The 16,274-nt window shown below is 55.6% G+C and overlaps 4 protein-coding genes across 4 annotated transcripts; 2 read left to right on the top strand and 2 right to left on the bottom strand.

The window, feature by feature from the left end:
• Positions 1–471: 471 nt before the first annotated feature.
• On the bottom strand, positions 472–1,491 carry AYL99_01407 (hypothetical protein; the record flags this gene model as incomplete). Its single annotated transcript, XM_018832923.1, has 1 exon — positions 472–1,491. The coding sequence occupies one exon, from the start codon at positions 1,489–1,491 to the stop codon at positions 472–474; it is 1,020 nt and encodes a 339-aa protein (XP_018698802.1).
• Positions 1,492–2,488: 997 nt separating this feature from the next.
• AYL99_01406 (rpsU-divergently transcribed protein) lies at positions 2,489–3,313 on the bottom strand (the record flags this gene model as incomplete). The annotated part of the gene is made up of 2 exons (XM_018832922.1): positions 2,489–2,821; positions 2,876–3,313. The coding sequence occupies 2 exons, from the start codon at positions 3,311–3,313 to the stop codon at positions 2,489–2,491; spliced, it is 771 nt and encodes a 256-aa protein (XP_018698801.1).
• A 4,069-nt stretch (positions 3,314–7,382) lies between these two features.
• On the top strand, positions 7,383–9,246 carry AYL99_01405 (hypothetical protein; the record flags this gene model as incomplete). Its single annotated transcript, XM_018832921.1, has 8 exons — positions 7,383–7,599; positions 7,655–7,721; positions 7,879–7,972; positions 8,047–8,217; positions 8,280–8,331; positions 8,384–8,850; positions 8,906–9,059; positions 9,113–9,246. 8 exons carry the CDS (start codon positions 7,383–7,385, stop codon positions 9,244–9,246), a joined length of 1,356 nt encoding a protein of 451 aa, XP_018698800.1.
• Positions 9,247–14,936: 5,690 nt separating this feature from the next.
• Positions 14,937–16,131, top strand: AYL99_01404 (hypothetical protein; the record flags this gene model as incomplete). The annotated part of the gene is made up of 2 exons (XM_018832920.1): positions 14,937–15,330; positions 15,434–16,131. 2 exons carry the CDS (start codon positions 14,937–14,939, stop codon positions 16,129–16,131), a joined length of 1,092 nt encoding a protein of 363 aa, XP_018698799.1.
• Positions 16,132–16,274: the final 143 nt, after the last annotated feature.

Here is a 16,274-nt window from a genome sequence, read left to right as displayed (position 1 = left end):
AGTTTTTTGTTCCTTTTTCTTCCCCCCAGGCAATCATTTGTCCTCTTGTTTTGTCAACTTGGTTCCTCCCTAGTGCGCCTTCAGTATCAGGACGGACATAAATCAGGGGATGACGGGGACAACATGTGTGTGTGTTGGATTTAATCCCTCTATTCGTTCGGCCCAGGCAGGCAGTCTTCAACAGGTGTTATTAGGCGGCCGTTTTGCATCACTGGTTGTACCAGAACTCCCGGCTGTTCCTTGCGCTTTCAATACCTGCAGTACGCACGCACTACAATACGACAAAGCTGCTCGAGCGCTTGCTCGCCGTTGTGCCCCCAAATTGCCCTGCGATGCTGGCCGGCCGGCCGGTCGGTTGGTCATGAGCTCTCTTTTTCTTCCATCCCCACTTCCCCCTATTCTCTCTCCGGACAGGGCAGGCCAGGGGCACGACGAGACGAGAAGGCGAACGAAGCGAGGCTTCCCTCCTTCCTACAAGGCCTCGAACAGCGCATCCCGCCGCCTCCTCAGTAGGTCCAATTCGCCCTCCGCCCGGCGCACCTCAGCGCGCGACGTGTCGACGTCGGGCGGCAGGCCGTGGAACTGCCGGATGCGGCTCTCCAGAGCCTCGACTTGCCTCTTCTTGGTGTCGAGAGACTCCTGCTGCCTCGTGGCGAAGAGGGCGGGCTCGGCCGTGGCCGTGCGTGATGATGACGAGAGCTGCCGCTCGAGCGCGTCGATCCGCGACTTGTACTCGGCCGATTTGAGCGTCAGTTGTTTCGTCTCACGCTGGTGCTGCAGCGTTAGGTTGTGGAGGTGCGAGTAGTCCGTAGTCATAGCTGTAGCTGCAGCTGTATTTGGAGTTGTCGAGCTTGTCGGTGGTAGTGATGGCGGCGTGGTGGGCGAGGATGGATCGTCCTGCGAACGAGTCGGGGACGGAGTCTTCCCAACAAACTCGGCGAGAGCCTTTTGCGTCTCGGTGATCTGCCGACGGAGCGTAGCTGTAAGCGTGTCGATGGCGACGAGTTGGGATTCCTGGGCGAAGGTTTGGTGGGGGATGGTGACGATTTGAGAGGTGAGGTTTGAAACGACACGGGTATCTTTGGAGTTTGTCGACGAAGAGACACCGCCCAGAAGGACGACCGAGCTGGCAAGCGAGTCGAGTGCTGTCTGTGCCGACGGCGCCAGTGACGCCTCGAGGAGGGAGAGAATTGCATGTGCTGCTGCGTGATGATGACCCTTCGTTCCCCCGTCGTTCGTCACTGCCGCGTCGTCTTCTTCCTTCTCTCCAGTCGCCAACTCCTCAGCCTTCGCCTCGAACAGGAGTTCTCTGACGCGATCCGCGGCGATGTTCTCGGCCATGAGACCCTGCAAGGCCCGGAGCGTTGTGGCACTGCGTTCAAACGCCGGCACGGGGCACGGGTGATAGAGCCTCGCGAGCCACGTGTGGACGAGGGACCAGGAGTGCGACGCGAGGGCTTGGGCGCGAGCTTTGGAGGGGGATGCTTGCATGCTGCTGCTGCTGATGACGACGAAGGGCGAGGTCTGAGAGCTGGGGAGACTTGGAGTAGGGTGGATGTTAGGCAAAGGAGAGAGAGGGAGAGAAAGAGAGAGAGATTATAAGATTATTGGCGAGTCCTTCGTAGAGCAGAGGCCCACGCATCTACGTAGGTTCCAGTTTCTCGATCAGAATATCCTATATCCAGGTGAAGGCGGCAACAAGAAGCCATGTATTCGGGTCTTGAAGGTCTGGTCGACGTTGTCACACCAGACAAGATCACAGCTCCTGACGGGCCTTCACATAGGGGTATCAATTACAGTACTTGGAAGAATCTCGAAACACCTTTATCGTGGTCTAGAATACAAAAGTATGCCCTCGATATCCAAACAGTATATCCACATGTTGGTACAATCTTTCTCTGACAGAAAACACGCGGCCATATCGAGTAAGTCGTGAGACGCATCCCCAAGAGCGAGGGATTGTGCAGCTTCGGATGTCCTTGGACATGTTTTGTTGCAACAGCTGGAACTGCTGAATGATTGAGATGGGATGCAGACAAGGACCATGCAACTGTTCGTCTTCCTGGGAAATGCGGTTGCGGTACCACCAGCAGACCTCTTCAACGGCCTGCCCATTATGCTCCTGGCCGTGCCAAATCGACCTGTTGTAACCATCCAGGCATCTTTGGCTGAAAGGATAGACGTGGTCCGTTTGTCTGTTGCTGTCCACCTTCTACCGTTCGACATGCCCCTCCATGCTGCCTGACTGAAGGAGCAGTTGAGCATACTCAAGGACGATCCAAGTCCCTTTTCTAGCCACTGGCGGAGACTCTCGGATGTCAATGGAAAGAATATGGCGAGGTGGAGTTTCTTGTCTCCAACGGCCAATGTCGCCCTGAGTGATCCTGTCGGAACTCCCGCCTAGATGCAGAGATAGGAAAACGCGACAGGCTGCATGTGATCTTCAGAGGAGGGAACAAGGGTTTGAGCGTTCCTCCCCAGCCGTCCTTCACACTCTCATACCCCAAGACCTGGCCAAATTCACGCTGTTGCCCGCCCAGAAGCCAAGATATTGTGACAATCCTCCAACAGTGCCGCCGAGGACTTGTACGTCTTTCAGTCTGCGGTCGAGGAACTCTTCTGTTGCCGAGAAATCCTTTGACGTATCCCTTGTCATGAACAGCTCCGAGCTTGCGTAGACGCCGGCGAGGGAGGCTCGCTTGGTGTACCAGGAGAAATCGACAGCGGTGTCTCCTGCGAGATACCAAATCTCATCCGACAAGGCATAGAGTTCTTTCATTGAGGCAGGGATGTTCTCGAGGAGGGACATGTAACCGAGGGCCTTCACAGACAATCATTAGCTGAGTGGCCGCATAGAAGAAGTGTGTGAACTGACCCCTTGCCATTGGTGTATAATGTCTGCATTTGCCCTCAACCGTGCCATGGTCAACGTCTTTACTTTTGCTCCCAAGCCCAACGGGGAATTCTCTGGGAATTGTACAATATCTTTTAACGCATGTCTTTGGGTGACCAGGTGGTAATTGATCAGATCAAAGGCCCCGCGGGGAAAGAGTTGGACAGTCACATCTAGGTATCCAGCATCTTTCGATCCTAAAGCCAGCGCCGTTTCCGTGAAACCATGCTGGGGTACTCGACCAACGGCAGCCGCAAGGATTCGATCTTGAGTTTCGGGAAAGGGCGGGGGGTCTGGATGGTGGATTGAGAAGTAGGTTCGTGCGAGAGCTGGTCTCTGTCTACGACTGTGGTATGAACTTGTCGCACTCAATCGCCGTGGTCGGAGGAGTGCAACGATCCTCCCGTGAGCCATGGGCATGGCTGGTCTGCAGCGAAAGGACAGGAGAAGACAGTAACAAGCTGGGATGTGGAGACCCCAAGGGACCATCGATCGATAACAAAGCGAAGAGAGAGCTGCACAACATATGCCGCCATCCGACGAACGATGAAACTAGTTTCCTTGACCGGAAATCTCTTGCAAAAGCAAGCCCCAAGTGTCCATCAGCCTTACCGTGCTTGGCACGTGGCCACCAGCGTCTTCATTGGCTCGGAACAATGGTCCGATTCTTGCAAAGGCAGAGAACTCCCGGTAATTAATATAGATATACGGAGTATATGTTACTAACCCATAATCCGATGATATTAGACTACCGAGTACCGAGCATGGACAACGGAAGAATCTACCAAGATACCTTATCTCAACCGGCCATACATAGCTCCGGAGAACATATCTAACAGTAGTTGCGCCGTCGTCCCGATTGAGTATCCCACCTTCGGAGGTGCATGTTGCGACACCTTTCGTCGGACTCTCCGCTTTGGGCAAGACCTGCGACCACAGGTCAAGTGCAGAGGGCTGTTTTAGCTTTGTTATTGTAGCGCACTGCGCAGGTACTGCGGACATAGCTAGGAGGTATTGCGCAATTGCCCTGGATCCAAGCGACGATTAGATTAGCCAGGCAAGATAATACGCCGACGAATGCAGCTCGCTGAGCGTCATCACGGTGTCGAGTCAGGGAACGAGGTTGCATTTGCACAGGGCGGGTCAAGATGGCCCCTCTGAGGCCATTCTCGGTAAAGGTTCGACAGGTCTCTCTGCTGTGCCTATATTTCCCCGCCCGCGATTTGGGCGAGCCAGGGAGAACCTCGTGAGTGTCCTCAAGTTAGGGTGCCAGGCCAGCTGTGCCGCCTGTGCGGAGAGGGCCAAAAGATAAGGTCCCTTGCGCCGACGCATTGCAGGGCCCCCGGAGAGAGGTTGAAAGATGGTTGTTCACGGTTGTCGCGGAACTTGAGTCCCGGTGGATCGCCCAAGCGCCGCCAGGCCTTCGCACCCGTATTTCCGCGCTTCTGCTTCGCGCGATTTGGCTGGGCCTGGCTGACCTCGACCACTGACCTTGGTTGCCGCCTTGGTGGCTTGCTGGCTCATCACCTGAAAACTGCAGCTTAGGCTTTGCGAGGTGCATGGACGAAAGTGCTTCCGGCCCTCCACTTCAGCCGCTATTGAAGACGCTGCTCCAAGCATCGGCGCGAAATGTGTCAAAGCTCAGCTTTCTCGGCAATGTCGTGATTCCGGATGGCCTCCTGTGCTCCATTTGAATCCTGGCCCTGGATCACAGACATCGGCGCACTGCGGCAGTAACAGTGGAGGTGGCTAGCGAGCTGGTCACGACGCCACTGGAACGCCGATCCTATCGTTCGTAGGTCAGCAAACCCTGGTTCTTTGTTCCCATGAGGCGTGCTGCTTTTGGGCTCCTCGCATCCAGAAAACTCGGTCGAGGTGGAAAACCCCCGTTGTGTGCTCTAAGGCGGTCTCTGGCAAACCCGGGCACGAAACGATGATGCAAGTCTGAAAATCTTGCATCTCTTGTTCGGGTTGTGAGGCCCCACGAAGGTTCATTTTGGGCAGGTAAAGGGGAAAATGTCCGTGGGCTCAGATTATTGGTACTTCTCCTCGCCTCCTTTGACAAAGAGGCATGGGACTCCGGCTTCAGTTCTGATCGTGCCGTTAACCCGCAGACAGGCAAAAGCTAAATTTGGGAGATGTCTCCGCACGGGTTCGATGAGAAGGCCTTCCTGGTAATAGCTTTTATCCTCGATGGCATACTGCTTCTCAAATGATCCCCCATACTGCGTTTGGCACGTTACTGGCCTGGCCTGCGCACGCCACACAGAGAGAGTTTGCGTCAGTGGAGGAACAACGGACGCCGTAGCTCGTTGTTAGCTTTACAGATGTGCAGTACAGTACTTTCCAGTGGAGGAACACGCGTCAGGCCGGAGCACAGACAGAGGAGAGCCGATGCAGGAGATGGTCATTTTATTTCCTCTGTTGCCTGCTGGCCTGGTGGGATCTGGGGATGATCTTGACCTCCCTCGTTCCGTGCACCACCACCCACTCTGAGCAAGAAAGAGAGGAGTCAACACGAGAGGCCCGTTGACACCTTGACTTGACCGGGAGAGTCACCTCAGACCAAAGCGTGCTAAGCCGATCGCTAGCGCCAAGGCCGACGAGCCACTCACACGTCGCGCCTTCGCCTTTTCCTCCCGTCACCAGTCACACACCTGCGCCCATCGCAGCCATCGCATTGCCCTTCGACACTTGCATCCATCTTGCTCCTCCTGCGTCGTAGCTGCATTGAACTACATCCGAGCCTTTCCCATAACTGTCTCCCCCTCGCCCGTGTCCGCTCACCAAGCCCGGACCTGTCCCTCTGCCATTAGGCCCCAGAACGCTGCCTTGCCGGCTTACTCGATCGACTGCCATCCTGCCACCACTGCCTCTTGGTTGTCTCCATTGGGCACCCTCCCGAACGGACCCTGTCTTGACGCCTCTGACACAAGCCCGTTGGGTCCATTGAGTCCGGTTTTCTGGTTGGTCCAACACCCCTGCAGCTCAATGGGGAACGAGAAGGAGGAGGAAGAGGGAATTGATGAGTGCTACCCACAGTCCGCCCGGGGCACGGGGCTTTGCCACCATTGATCGCAAAAGAGTCCTTTGGGCCATACAGAACGGTGATGGGAGGAGCAAGGCGTTGGAGAGAGTCGAATCGTGGTGAACCAAGGGGCTGACTGAATCGGTTGCTGAAGGTGCAGGTTTCCAATTACAGCATCACCTCGTCGCGTCGCAAGCAAGGCAACAATAATCCAACAAAACTGCCCCCGTTCTCCCTCGCCCATATCGTCGCCCAATTACATCCACCTCCTGGACACAGCGTCAAGCACGGCAACAGGTCGCAGACTCCACTCCCAGGTTGTCCTCGTTCGCCCCCCCCCCGCCGCTCCCGACTGGGCCTCGCTGCCCTGATCCAAGTTTGTTCTGTCACAGAGAAAATTTTCGCCGGCCAGACGGGCAACCCTCGAACACGTTCTAAGTGCGCGCCGCTTGAGGCTCTGTCAGATTCGCTCTGCATTGTGTTGCGCCGTGTCAAAGGAATCCTGTCTCTTGTGTCCGCCCCCTCTCCTTCTCCGACCACTTTGAAGCCCTGAGCACCCGCTCCACCCAGGACGAATCGAGCTGCCCGCGTTTTGCGTACAGCTCCAGACAGCCCTTGTACTACTCGGGAAACCTTGTTAGCTGGTCTCTCTACCCCCTCCCTTCCTGCATTTTCGTGCATGCGATCCTGATCTCGTAGAAGTCAACAGTCAAAAGCCCGCCGCACGAGCTCTCGGCAATCGATTATCATGGGTGTGTCTCTCCCCTTCCTCTCTCTTTTTCTTCCTCGTTTTCAGTGGCCCAAGCTAGCCATTCCGGCACTGGCCTTCCCCGATCATCACCTTGTCCTGCCCTGCAGGTGCCTGTCCCATCCATCTCCATTGCATCAACTCTTGTCTCTGCCCAACCTCAATCATCTTCACCGTCTCTTTTCTTTTCCTCCCCCCCGCCGTCCCCGAGCGTCTGTTGGCTAACGTGGTGAATATCTAGTAAGTGAACCGATTTTCTTGTCTCCCGCGCACAGGTCGAGGTTGCGACGCCCTGAGATTGGAGGTGAAGTCGTGCTCGGCTTCACCACGACCATTCCCAATCGGCCTGGGTCCACTTCTGCCTTATGTCCTCTGTGGTGGCGGGCACACGAATCAAACGGAACAGATTCACTGTCTGTTCTGTTTGACCCCCAACAATAGCGTGACTTGACCATTCACTTGCACGTGTGACTCGGCCTAGAACTCACCTGCGCGACACTTTAAATTCGAGCCCTCTCCGCTCCCACGCTATGATAACCACTGCTCGCCCATATTCTGACCGTTCTCAGAGGGACCGATCAGATCGATCTCGTTCACCCCGCCGCCGATCGCGCAGCCCACGACGCAGCCGTCGTTCCTACTCTCCCCGAAGCCGCTCTCGCAGCCGAGGCGGCGACGACTTCCGTCGAAGTGAGCGTCGTTCCAGAAGTCCCATGAGCGGTGCACCCAACCCAGCTGGAGGATACTCTGGAGGGTCAGGCTACGCCGGCGGAGGTCGACCACCAGCTAGAACGTACGAAGATCGTGCTGCGGCAAAAGAACAAATGATGCAGTCGGTGCGCGAGTCTTCGCAACAAGACCGCCGTGTCTATGTGGGCAATTTGGCTTACGACGTCAAATGGCACCATCTCAAAGATTTCATGAGACAAGGTCGGTTTCCGCCATCTCTGTCCGATTTGCCCCTGTTACTGATACCGGGAATTAGCTGGAGAGGTTCTCTTTGCGGATGTCTTGACTCTTCCGAATGGAATGTCGAAGGTGGGCGCCATTGTGTGATGCGGCTGGTTCTACTGGTCTTCCTTTTTGGTTACTTTTGTTGGACGTTGGATTGACGGGTTGGACCTGGTCCACGGGTTAATGTAGGGATGCGGGTAAGTGCTCCCCGTGCCAGTTGTACAAATGTTGGGCCGGCCGTCTGACTCGATCTAGGATTGTGGAATACGCAACTAGGGAACAAGCCCAACAGGCTATCCAAACACTCAGCAATCAGAGCCTCATGGGCCGTCTCGTCTACGTCCGAGAGGTGCGCCACCCTTTCCCTGCGCGCGACACGCTCACATTGCTCTAACCCTACTGACCGCATTCTTCCTCCTTCAGGATCGCGAAACAGAGCCCCGATTCACTGGCCCGTCGGCTCGCGGTGGCTTCGACGCCGGGCGAGGAGGCGGCTTCGGTTATGGCGGTGCTCCTTACGGCGGCGGTATGGGCGCCGGTGGTGGCGGTGGTGGTGGAGTTGGTGGCGGCGGCCGACAGCTCTACATCTCCAATGTCTGTTTCTCTTCCCTGGTGATGTTTGCTGACTGAACGATCTGTTGACATGAAATCCGTAGCTCCCATTCAATGTTGGTTGGCAAGATCTGAAAGATCTCTTCCGCCAGGCTGGTAAGTGGTCCCTTTTCGACGACAAACTGACGATCAATCTCACATATTGCAGCTCAGGAGGGAACAGTTGTTCGAGCCGATGTGCACGTAGATCCCAGTGGTCGTCCCAAGGGAACTGGAATCGTCGCCTTCGAATCTCCCAACGATGCACGCAACGCCATTCAACAATTCAACGGGCACGACTGGCACGGCCGCGCCCTCGAGGTCCGAGAGGACCGCTACGCAGGCAGCGGTGGGCCTGGCATGGGTTTCGGGGGACGAGGCGGATTTGGCGGAGGATTTGGCATGCGCGGTGGCTACGGCGGTGGAAGAGGAGGCTTCGGTGGCCGCGGAGGTTACGGCGGCGGTGGTGGCTTTTCTCGAGGAGGATACGGTGGTGGTGGTGGTTACGGAGGCGCTGCCGCCAGCGGTGGTGGTGGTTATGGTGGTGGTGCAGCTCAAGAACCAGCAGCACCCAACCCATTCACCGACTTTGCGACCTCTGGCGGCGAGAGAAGCCAGACGATCTACGTGCGAAATGTGAGTGCCTTCCCAGTTTCAGCCGGAGACAATCCTGAAGCTCACCACTGCACAGCTCCCCTGGTCCACTAGTAATGAAGACTTGGTCGAATTGTTCACCACCATCGGCAAAGTCGAACGCGCCGAGATCCAATACGAACCCAGTGGACGGTCTCGAGGAACTGGTGTGGTCGAGTTTGACAGTGCCGAAAATGCTGAGACGGCCATCTGTGTGTTCATTCCATTCTCTCATCCGTGTGATGATGTACGCTAACATGGGCAGCAAAATTCACCGGCTACATGTACGGTGGTCGCCCTCTTGGACTGAGTTACGTCAAATACACCAATGCCAACGGCAACGAGGCCATGGAGGGTCAAGAGGCCACGGGCGGCATGACTCAAGATCAAATGATGTGACCGGCTGGCTCATGACGACAAGGATCAAAACTTCTTCTTTGATGGACAACTGTCGATCCGACATGCGGATTGACGTCGCACCAGAAATCGTGCGATCCTACGACCCGGTGCGTTCTCCAGATTGTACTTTTAAAGACATTGCTTCGACCACTCGGCACACGAGACACCATTACGGCCCGCCTGGGCTCATCTGCAAGGCCTACGATGCCAACCATTTCCTTTTCTGTTACTTGAACAAAAAGTTGTGTTTTTCATTTTGCGGTTCAGGGTCGACGAGGAGACCGGTGAAGAGATCGAACGAGAAGCTGAGGCTTGACTGTGCCTTGTTGTGGGATTGGAGAGAATTTCAGATTGGAACCATTATTCTCTTCTCCCTCTGAAGGATGTGGCACATGGACCGGGCTAGATAGGTGAAATCTCATGAGTGGAACGGGCTGGAGAAGGAGATCCCTGGGCAGGAGAGATTTGAGTCACAACACAACCAAACAATGCAATGCGTACGGATAGCTGGGACAACAGGCTGTATCTGGTGTGGGTTGTAGAGATCCATTGACGGTACGGTGGTGTTGGTTTTGATTTCTTCTGGGGCCACATCGTGACTGGGGACCATGGTCGAGAGGTAGGGCGACTTCGATTGCAGATACCCCCCAGTACGACGCGATCAATCACGACGGCAGCATACACCTCCCTACCTATTCCCTTGGAGCAACTGGGGATGACTGTACTTGTGAGCATGTGTCAGGCGGACGGGGACCCCTGTGGACAGCTACCCTTCCCCCTGTCGCGTCGCCTAGAATTGCACCTGGAAGGGGGCGAGGCGATCTATCCAGCTCTTTGTCGCCACAACCTGAGGCCCGATTTCCATGGTAGATTTTGGGCGGAGGGGTACGTCTGCCTGGGGATGAATGTGTTTGATACGGAGAAGGTAGGGTGGTACGGGTGAGTGATGGGGTGCAAGACCCAGCTCTGGTTCACGACGTTTCCCCCAAGTTGAGATTGATAGCCAGGTGAGTTGCTCCTGGTCCACTTGCTTGTTTGTTTCCGCTTCACTTTCTCTCTCACGAGGCGAGAGAGGTAGATGTTTCCTTTCTCCCTGCTTTTTCGGATTGCCCTTCTCCCCTTGGGAAGGAGATGCGTTGTCAAAACTACAAGGCCATGCGTGCATGCATCCATTACCAATTCTATGCGGTAAACATGTGGTAATATCTACTTCCCGACGCACATCTGAGATCTGCTAAGATGCCCAACCTGCACGGGGGAATCATGGATGCACCCCCCATCCCTCTTCTGTGCTATAAACTAAAGGGGAGACAGACCCGAGAGAAAGAGAGAGGGAGAGAGAGAGATGGTGTGTGGGTGGGTATGTGTGCGTGTGTCCACGACCCGTTTCCAGCAGTAAGAGAAACAAGCACCATTTCGAATCTCCCAGCTCACCGTGGGAGGGGCAAAGTGGGACGTTAAGCTCATCGCCCCGTCGTCCTCGTGGGGAGATGAACAAACATGAGGATTAGTAGTGGTATTAGGTAGGGGGAGTCGAGGTGGTGTCACTTGACGGTCATGATTCGACTCACCACCACTATCACGAGGGATAGCTTCCTCGATCCCCCTTTCCCCTTCCCTTCCTCCCTCTTCAATTACGCCCTAGGCCCACAGACCAGTAAGAACCCCGTGTTGAAAGAGAAGAGAGGAGAAAGGTAGGCAAATCACACAAGCTCTACTGCAGCGAATAATCAATGCTGGGCGGATTTTGAGTTCCTGATCTATCCCCGGTAGGTTTAGGTGGAACTATGGAAACTTCAACTCAACGAAACGGTTACACAGTGATCGCGCGGGTTTGGTATGACGATCTACGATCTTCGCATCTGGCTGTGTTGTCCCTCTTTAATCGAAGGGCTCTCGGTGGTTGCATTCCGACCACGGCCCTTGTTGTTACCTTGTCGACGCCTCGATCCTCCCCTTTCCCCTGCCTTTCTTTTGAGTCCGGCAGGACCCAAGGCGGAGTTTCTCATGCATTCCTGGTTGAGAGAGAGAGAGAGAGTGTGTGTGTGTGTGTGTGCTTCAGCGAAATAGGGATAGGAGGGAGGGCACCAGGATGCGCGGGGGGATGAAATGGTCCGGGCTCCACGTTGGAAAGTCGTGGACAACGGCCAGCTCAGGTATCCTTTGCCAGAGCCTGAACTCTCACGGTGGGATGGCCCTGGTCCTGTTGTGGCCCCCGTTGAGATCGATGGCGGCTTAGTTGGCCAATAGAGCCAGCCATAGAGACGACTGAAACTCAAGACGAAGCATCTTCAGGGTTCTGGGCCAGAAAGTTCATTCTGGTGAGGGCGTTGACGGCTGATTTCCGCCGAAAGCCGCTGATCATACCTCCTGTCAACCTCTGCGTCTCGTTCTCCTCTATCTCGATTTCGACTGTAGCCAATTATTCAGGGCGCCACAGGTGCAGAAGCAAAGAAAAACACAGTCAGCAACCTTTCAACCCAGAAATGGTTCAAAATTTGACAGCTTAAACTTATGGCTGGGGTCTGGGCAATGCACTGCTGAGGCTTCAGCCAGCCACCGAGCACGGGTCTGTCGCATTGTCGAACGGGCACCAATCCGTGGTGCAGGTGGCAAAGGGGGAGTGACAATATGCTTCTGACCTGCGTCTGGGGTGGCGCGAGTCGCTGCGTACGACTCAGTTGAGACTCGGAATAGGTCTTTCTTTCTTTCGAAAATAACGGATCCCTCTGTCGAAGAAGAGCCATGCACGTGTATTGAGGGCCACCACCAGGGCACGCAATGGATTGACATGACCTATGTCGGGCGCCGACAGGACAGGAATGTGACCAGGGTTTGCAGTCGGCGCTACGGAGTCCCCCATGCACCCTTCCATGCGCCCATGGTTGCATCATGCACATCGCCGATCAGTCAGTCAGTCAGTACGAGTAGGAAGCAGATGGTGGACTCGAGAGGCTCGGCCATAGCTTGGCTTGCTGAGGCGTCTCTGCGACCCAGAGATCCATCGTGTCTGTCACTGCATGTCCTTGCGTTAGTGCCTACTTCCCTCAAGTGTCCCCCTTCGTGATGGCCGTTCTTGGTCGTGATGGAACGACTACCCCGTCCAGAATCAGAGGCCCGGCCGTGCTTCCCGCCCCTCTAGGATCTCTGCAACATTCCTAGCTAGACTGGCATAGCAAAGGGTCGTGGAGAATGGCAGGCTATGTACGGACTCACATGTAAGTTTGGTGGCTAACGCCGACAGTCCAATAGCTCATTCCCGCATGCAGCCTGAATCACAATACCAGTGTTCCGTCCCCCCGACCAAGAAGGGTGCAGGGAAAAGAAAATCTTGACGGGATGGATGGATACCCACCTCCCTCAATATTGGGCTGGCTCCCCAACATTTCGTTCCAGGAACTCGCTGTTTCCTAGCGGAAAGCCACACTCAGGGACGGAACTTCAGGACCGAGAGCGCCATCCCTTCCTGTCCTTCATTCCAACGCTGCCTTGTCGACCCCTTCACCGCCTTTTCCTCTTCTCCAGCATGAGGAGGCATGTCCGTGACCGGGAACACTGCGTATGATCTTGTTCAAGAGTGCCTGCTCCCCAAGTCTAGGGAAGTACGACTTTTTGAGCCTGGAGGGAGATACACGCTGTTGTTGTGCGGCTTGGGAGAGGTTTAGGGGTTGGTCCGCCCATGGGGCGCGCATTTGGCTGTGATAGGGCTGAGATTGTGGATAGAAGATCAGTGTCTGGGGAGTGGCTGACGCACGTCTCTGTTTGCCATCTCAAATTGTTCTGGCTTTCCGGTTGACGGGTCGCCTGATGCCCCCAGTGAGGCTGTCTTTCAGCCCAACAGAACGAGTTTCAGCCGACAGTTCTGACACCGAGAAAAGACACAAAACCAGCCATCCGACACTGAGCGTGTGTTGGAGGGATTCCATGAGTGAGTAGGAAGATCAAGCTTTTTGGACGGAAGAGCCCAAAAATGGGTCTGATGATCGCCCTACCGCCGCTCCTAGCCCCCACGGCCGTGCTGGGCCGAGTCGGAGCGAGTGAGCTTGAGTCGCACCCCGGAAACGGCCGGCACTGCCAGACGAAAAGTCAAATTCAACAGAGGGAAGAAGAGATGGCGAGGCGAGGCGATCGTCAGGAACTCACCAAAGAATGGAAGGGTTATCGAGCGACAGACAGACACTGCCGAGTATGACTGCTCAGGAATTTCCTGGTCGAAATGCTGCTTGGTGCCAATCTCGCCCCCTTTTTTTGAGCGAGCCTCACAGGCAGCCTTCGCAGAGGCAACACCTTACTCGGTAGGTGGAGGGGCGTTGCTTCACAGGTCTCTTTTTGATGGCCTGGGGTTCGAGTGATGCAGGATACTGGATTCGTGCTGCCTGGTGAAGACTTGACAGTTGTCTTTTTCTCTCTGTCCACTGACTGGAGGAACTAGAGCTGAGTTCACCAGTTACACAACAGGTGAGCCGTTTCTAGGGGTTTCATGATCTGCTTCTACAAAAGGTGTCTTCACTGAGTCCACGATCACTCTCGCCAGAGAGAACTTGAACGCACAGTTTTCCACCCGAAGCAAGGCCACATCTATCACCCTCCGGTACCTCCAGACACGTTGTCAACTCATCCAGGGGAGGGAACAATATTCATGGGATGACAGGACACGACGGGCGCCATTTTATCTCTTCAAGCTACGAGCATCTCTACACTCGAGGAGCCTTGTGAAAGTCTCCTCGCCTTCAATTGCCTCTAATCTCCGTGCCGAGTCTCCCCGCTCAAGACATCTCCCGTTATCGATTTTACGGCTACTAGGAGCTTCCGTGGAGCCAAGCCGGGCTCTCTATATCCTTAGTGCAAATTCACATGGAGATCCCTCAGTCGCTGTGATCACTCAGTATGCGACCACAACGGCTGCTCTCACTCGCACACCAACACATTGAGCCGGCTGCGTGACTTATGACAATAATTCCCACAGCCATGGGTAGTCGACGACAATAGGTTCCTAGTGCGACGTTTCCGTTACCCTCAAGAATGGACAGCCTTACTGCCTGGGACATGGCAACGTGATACACAGTGAATGACCCAGATACCAGAAGCCGAAGGGTAAGAATGCGGTTGTGACAAGCTCCTCATGCCTGAACGAGGCTCTCTAGGGTTTGTTAGAGAGATGGGCTTGGACGACGTATTCACCCGGTTCCATGACACAATTATGCCCTCTTCTCTCCCGAATTCCGAGCACGGAGCATCGGAGGTCAATGCTTGTGAGAACCGACTTACTTATCTCCTTACTTACATACTGGCCGTGCTATGCTGCGCAAACACATTATTAGGTTTGCGTTTGTCCCGAGGCCGCTGTCAACTAGTCCCAAGGCGGCCATGGCCATCGGTATAGGCCACAGATGCAAATACGAATGGAAGTTAGTGCGTTTCCACCCACTGCTCACCCATTGGCAGGCTCTTCCTCGCCAGTCGTCTATCGCCCTGGTCGACGGTTCTACGATTTGCTGTCTCGACGGCATGGTGATGGTCCATCGCAAGCACCAACGATGACTGAAAGGCCCCGGGGCAGTGCATTCAACACATGGTTCATTGCTGTTGCTAGAAGTATCTATATATGGTCCTCCCCATCCCTTTGCTCGAGCTTTCTCCCTTGGTTGGTGGCTCGTCGGTAGTAGTACTCTTTCCATGTTATTGTCACCATGGTCGCGTTGGACGTCGTGCGCACCATCAAGCGTTCCCTGGTCCAGAGCCAGCCCCTGGTGGCCGTCTTCTTCGGCGGCACCGGCGGTATAGGACAGTTCACACTGCGTGTCTTGGCCGCGGCTGAGGCGAAAGAAGGGGGAAAAGGTCTCCGCGCATACGTTATCGGGAGAAACGACAAAGCGGCGGAAGTCATCCTCGCCGATTGTCGCGCTGTTTACCCGCAGGGCCACTACCGGTTCCTCAAGGCCGAGGATCTCTCTCTGATCAGCGACGTCGACCGACTGTGCGCGGAGATCATGGAGCTGGAGCGCCGGGAAAGCCAGGATGCGAATCCCAGGATCGACTACCTCATGATCTCGCAGGGCGGGATGCCCTTTCTTCCGCGCAAAGGTATGTATGTATATATTACATCTCTATGCATGGATCCAGGATGGTCGAAAGAGAGTGGAGTTGCACTTCTCTTCTGGCTGACACGACTCTCGCAACTCGACAGATACCAAAGAAGGCATCGACGTGACCATGTCGCTCATGTACTATTCGCGCATGCGGATCCTCACCAAGCTGCTCCCCTTGCTGCTCAACTCGTCCCGCCCCACCGGCGCCACTGTCGTCTCGGTCTACGCCGCGGGCATGGACGGCACCCTGTACGCGGACGACCTCTCGCTGCGCGATCCGCGCCACTACCGCTACGCGACCGCCCGATCGCACATGTGCTACATGCACGTGCTGTTCATGGAGAGCCTGGCCCACCGACACCCAGGCGCAGACACGAAGCTGGCCTGCATCCACATCTTCCCGGGCATCGTGGTCGGGCCGGGCTACCAGAGCACGGAGCTGCCGCGCTGGTTCCGCGTCGTGTTCCACTGGGTCCTGCTCCCGCTGTTCGGCCGCTGGCTTACCGTGCCGCCCAGCGAGTGTGGCGAGAGGATGCTGTCCCTGGCGTCGCCCGCGCTGTATCCCCCCGCCCGCGGGGCTACCAGTGCCCGGGGGGGAGAGGGAGAGGGAGGAGCGATTGTCGGCACCGAAGGCAGCCCGGGGAGTGGAGTGTATTCGCTCACGTGGAACGGGGAGAGTAACTTCAACCCCAAACCATACCAGAAGTTCGACCGGGAGGAGATGCGGACCAAGGTCTGGGATCATACCATGCGGTGTTTCGAGGTCGTGGAGGCGGGAGGGGTCTTTACGGAGTGAGGAAGTGAGTGAGTGAGTGGGAAAAGATGGAGGGAGATGGTGGGACATGGCAACTTGCCTCGAAACAAACAGTCATACACCGGGGTATAACACTTGAGTGGGCTAGGGGTATGTAGTTGGTCATCATAGGCACCGAGGTATCG

This window comes from Fonsecaea erecta (genome assembly GCF_001651985.1).
Source record: "Fonsecaea erecta strain CBS 125763 chromosome Unknown Scaff1, whole genome shotgun sequence".
Lineage (NCBI taxonomy): Eukaryota > Fungi > Ascomycota > Eurotiomycetes > Chaetothyriales > Herpotrichiellaceae > Fonsecaea > Fonsecaea erecta.
This window is presented reverse-complemented; position numbering and strand designations above follow the sequence as displayed.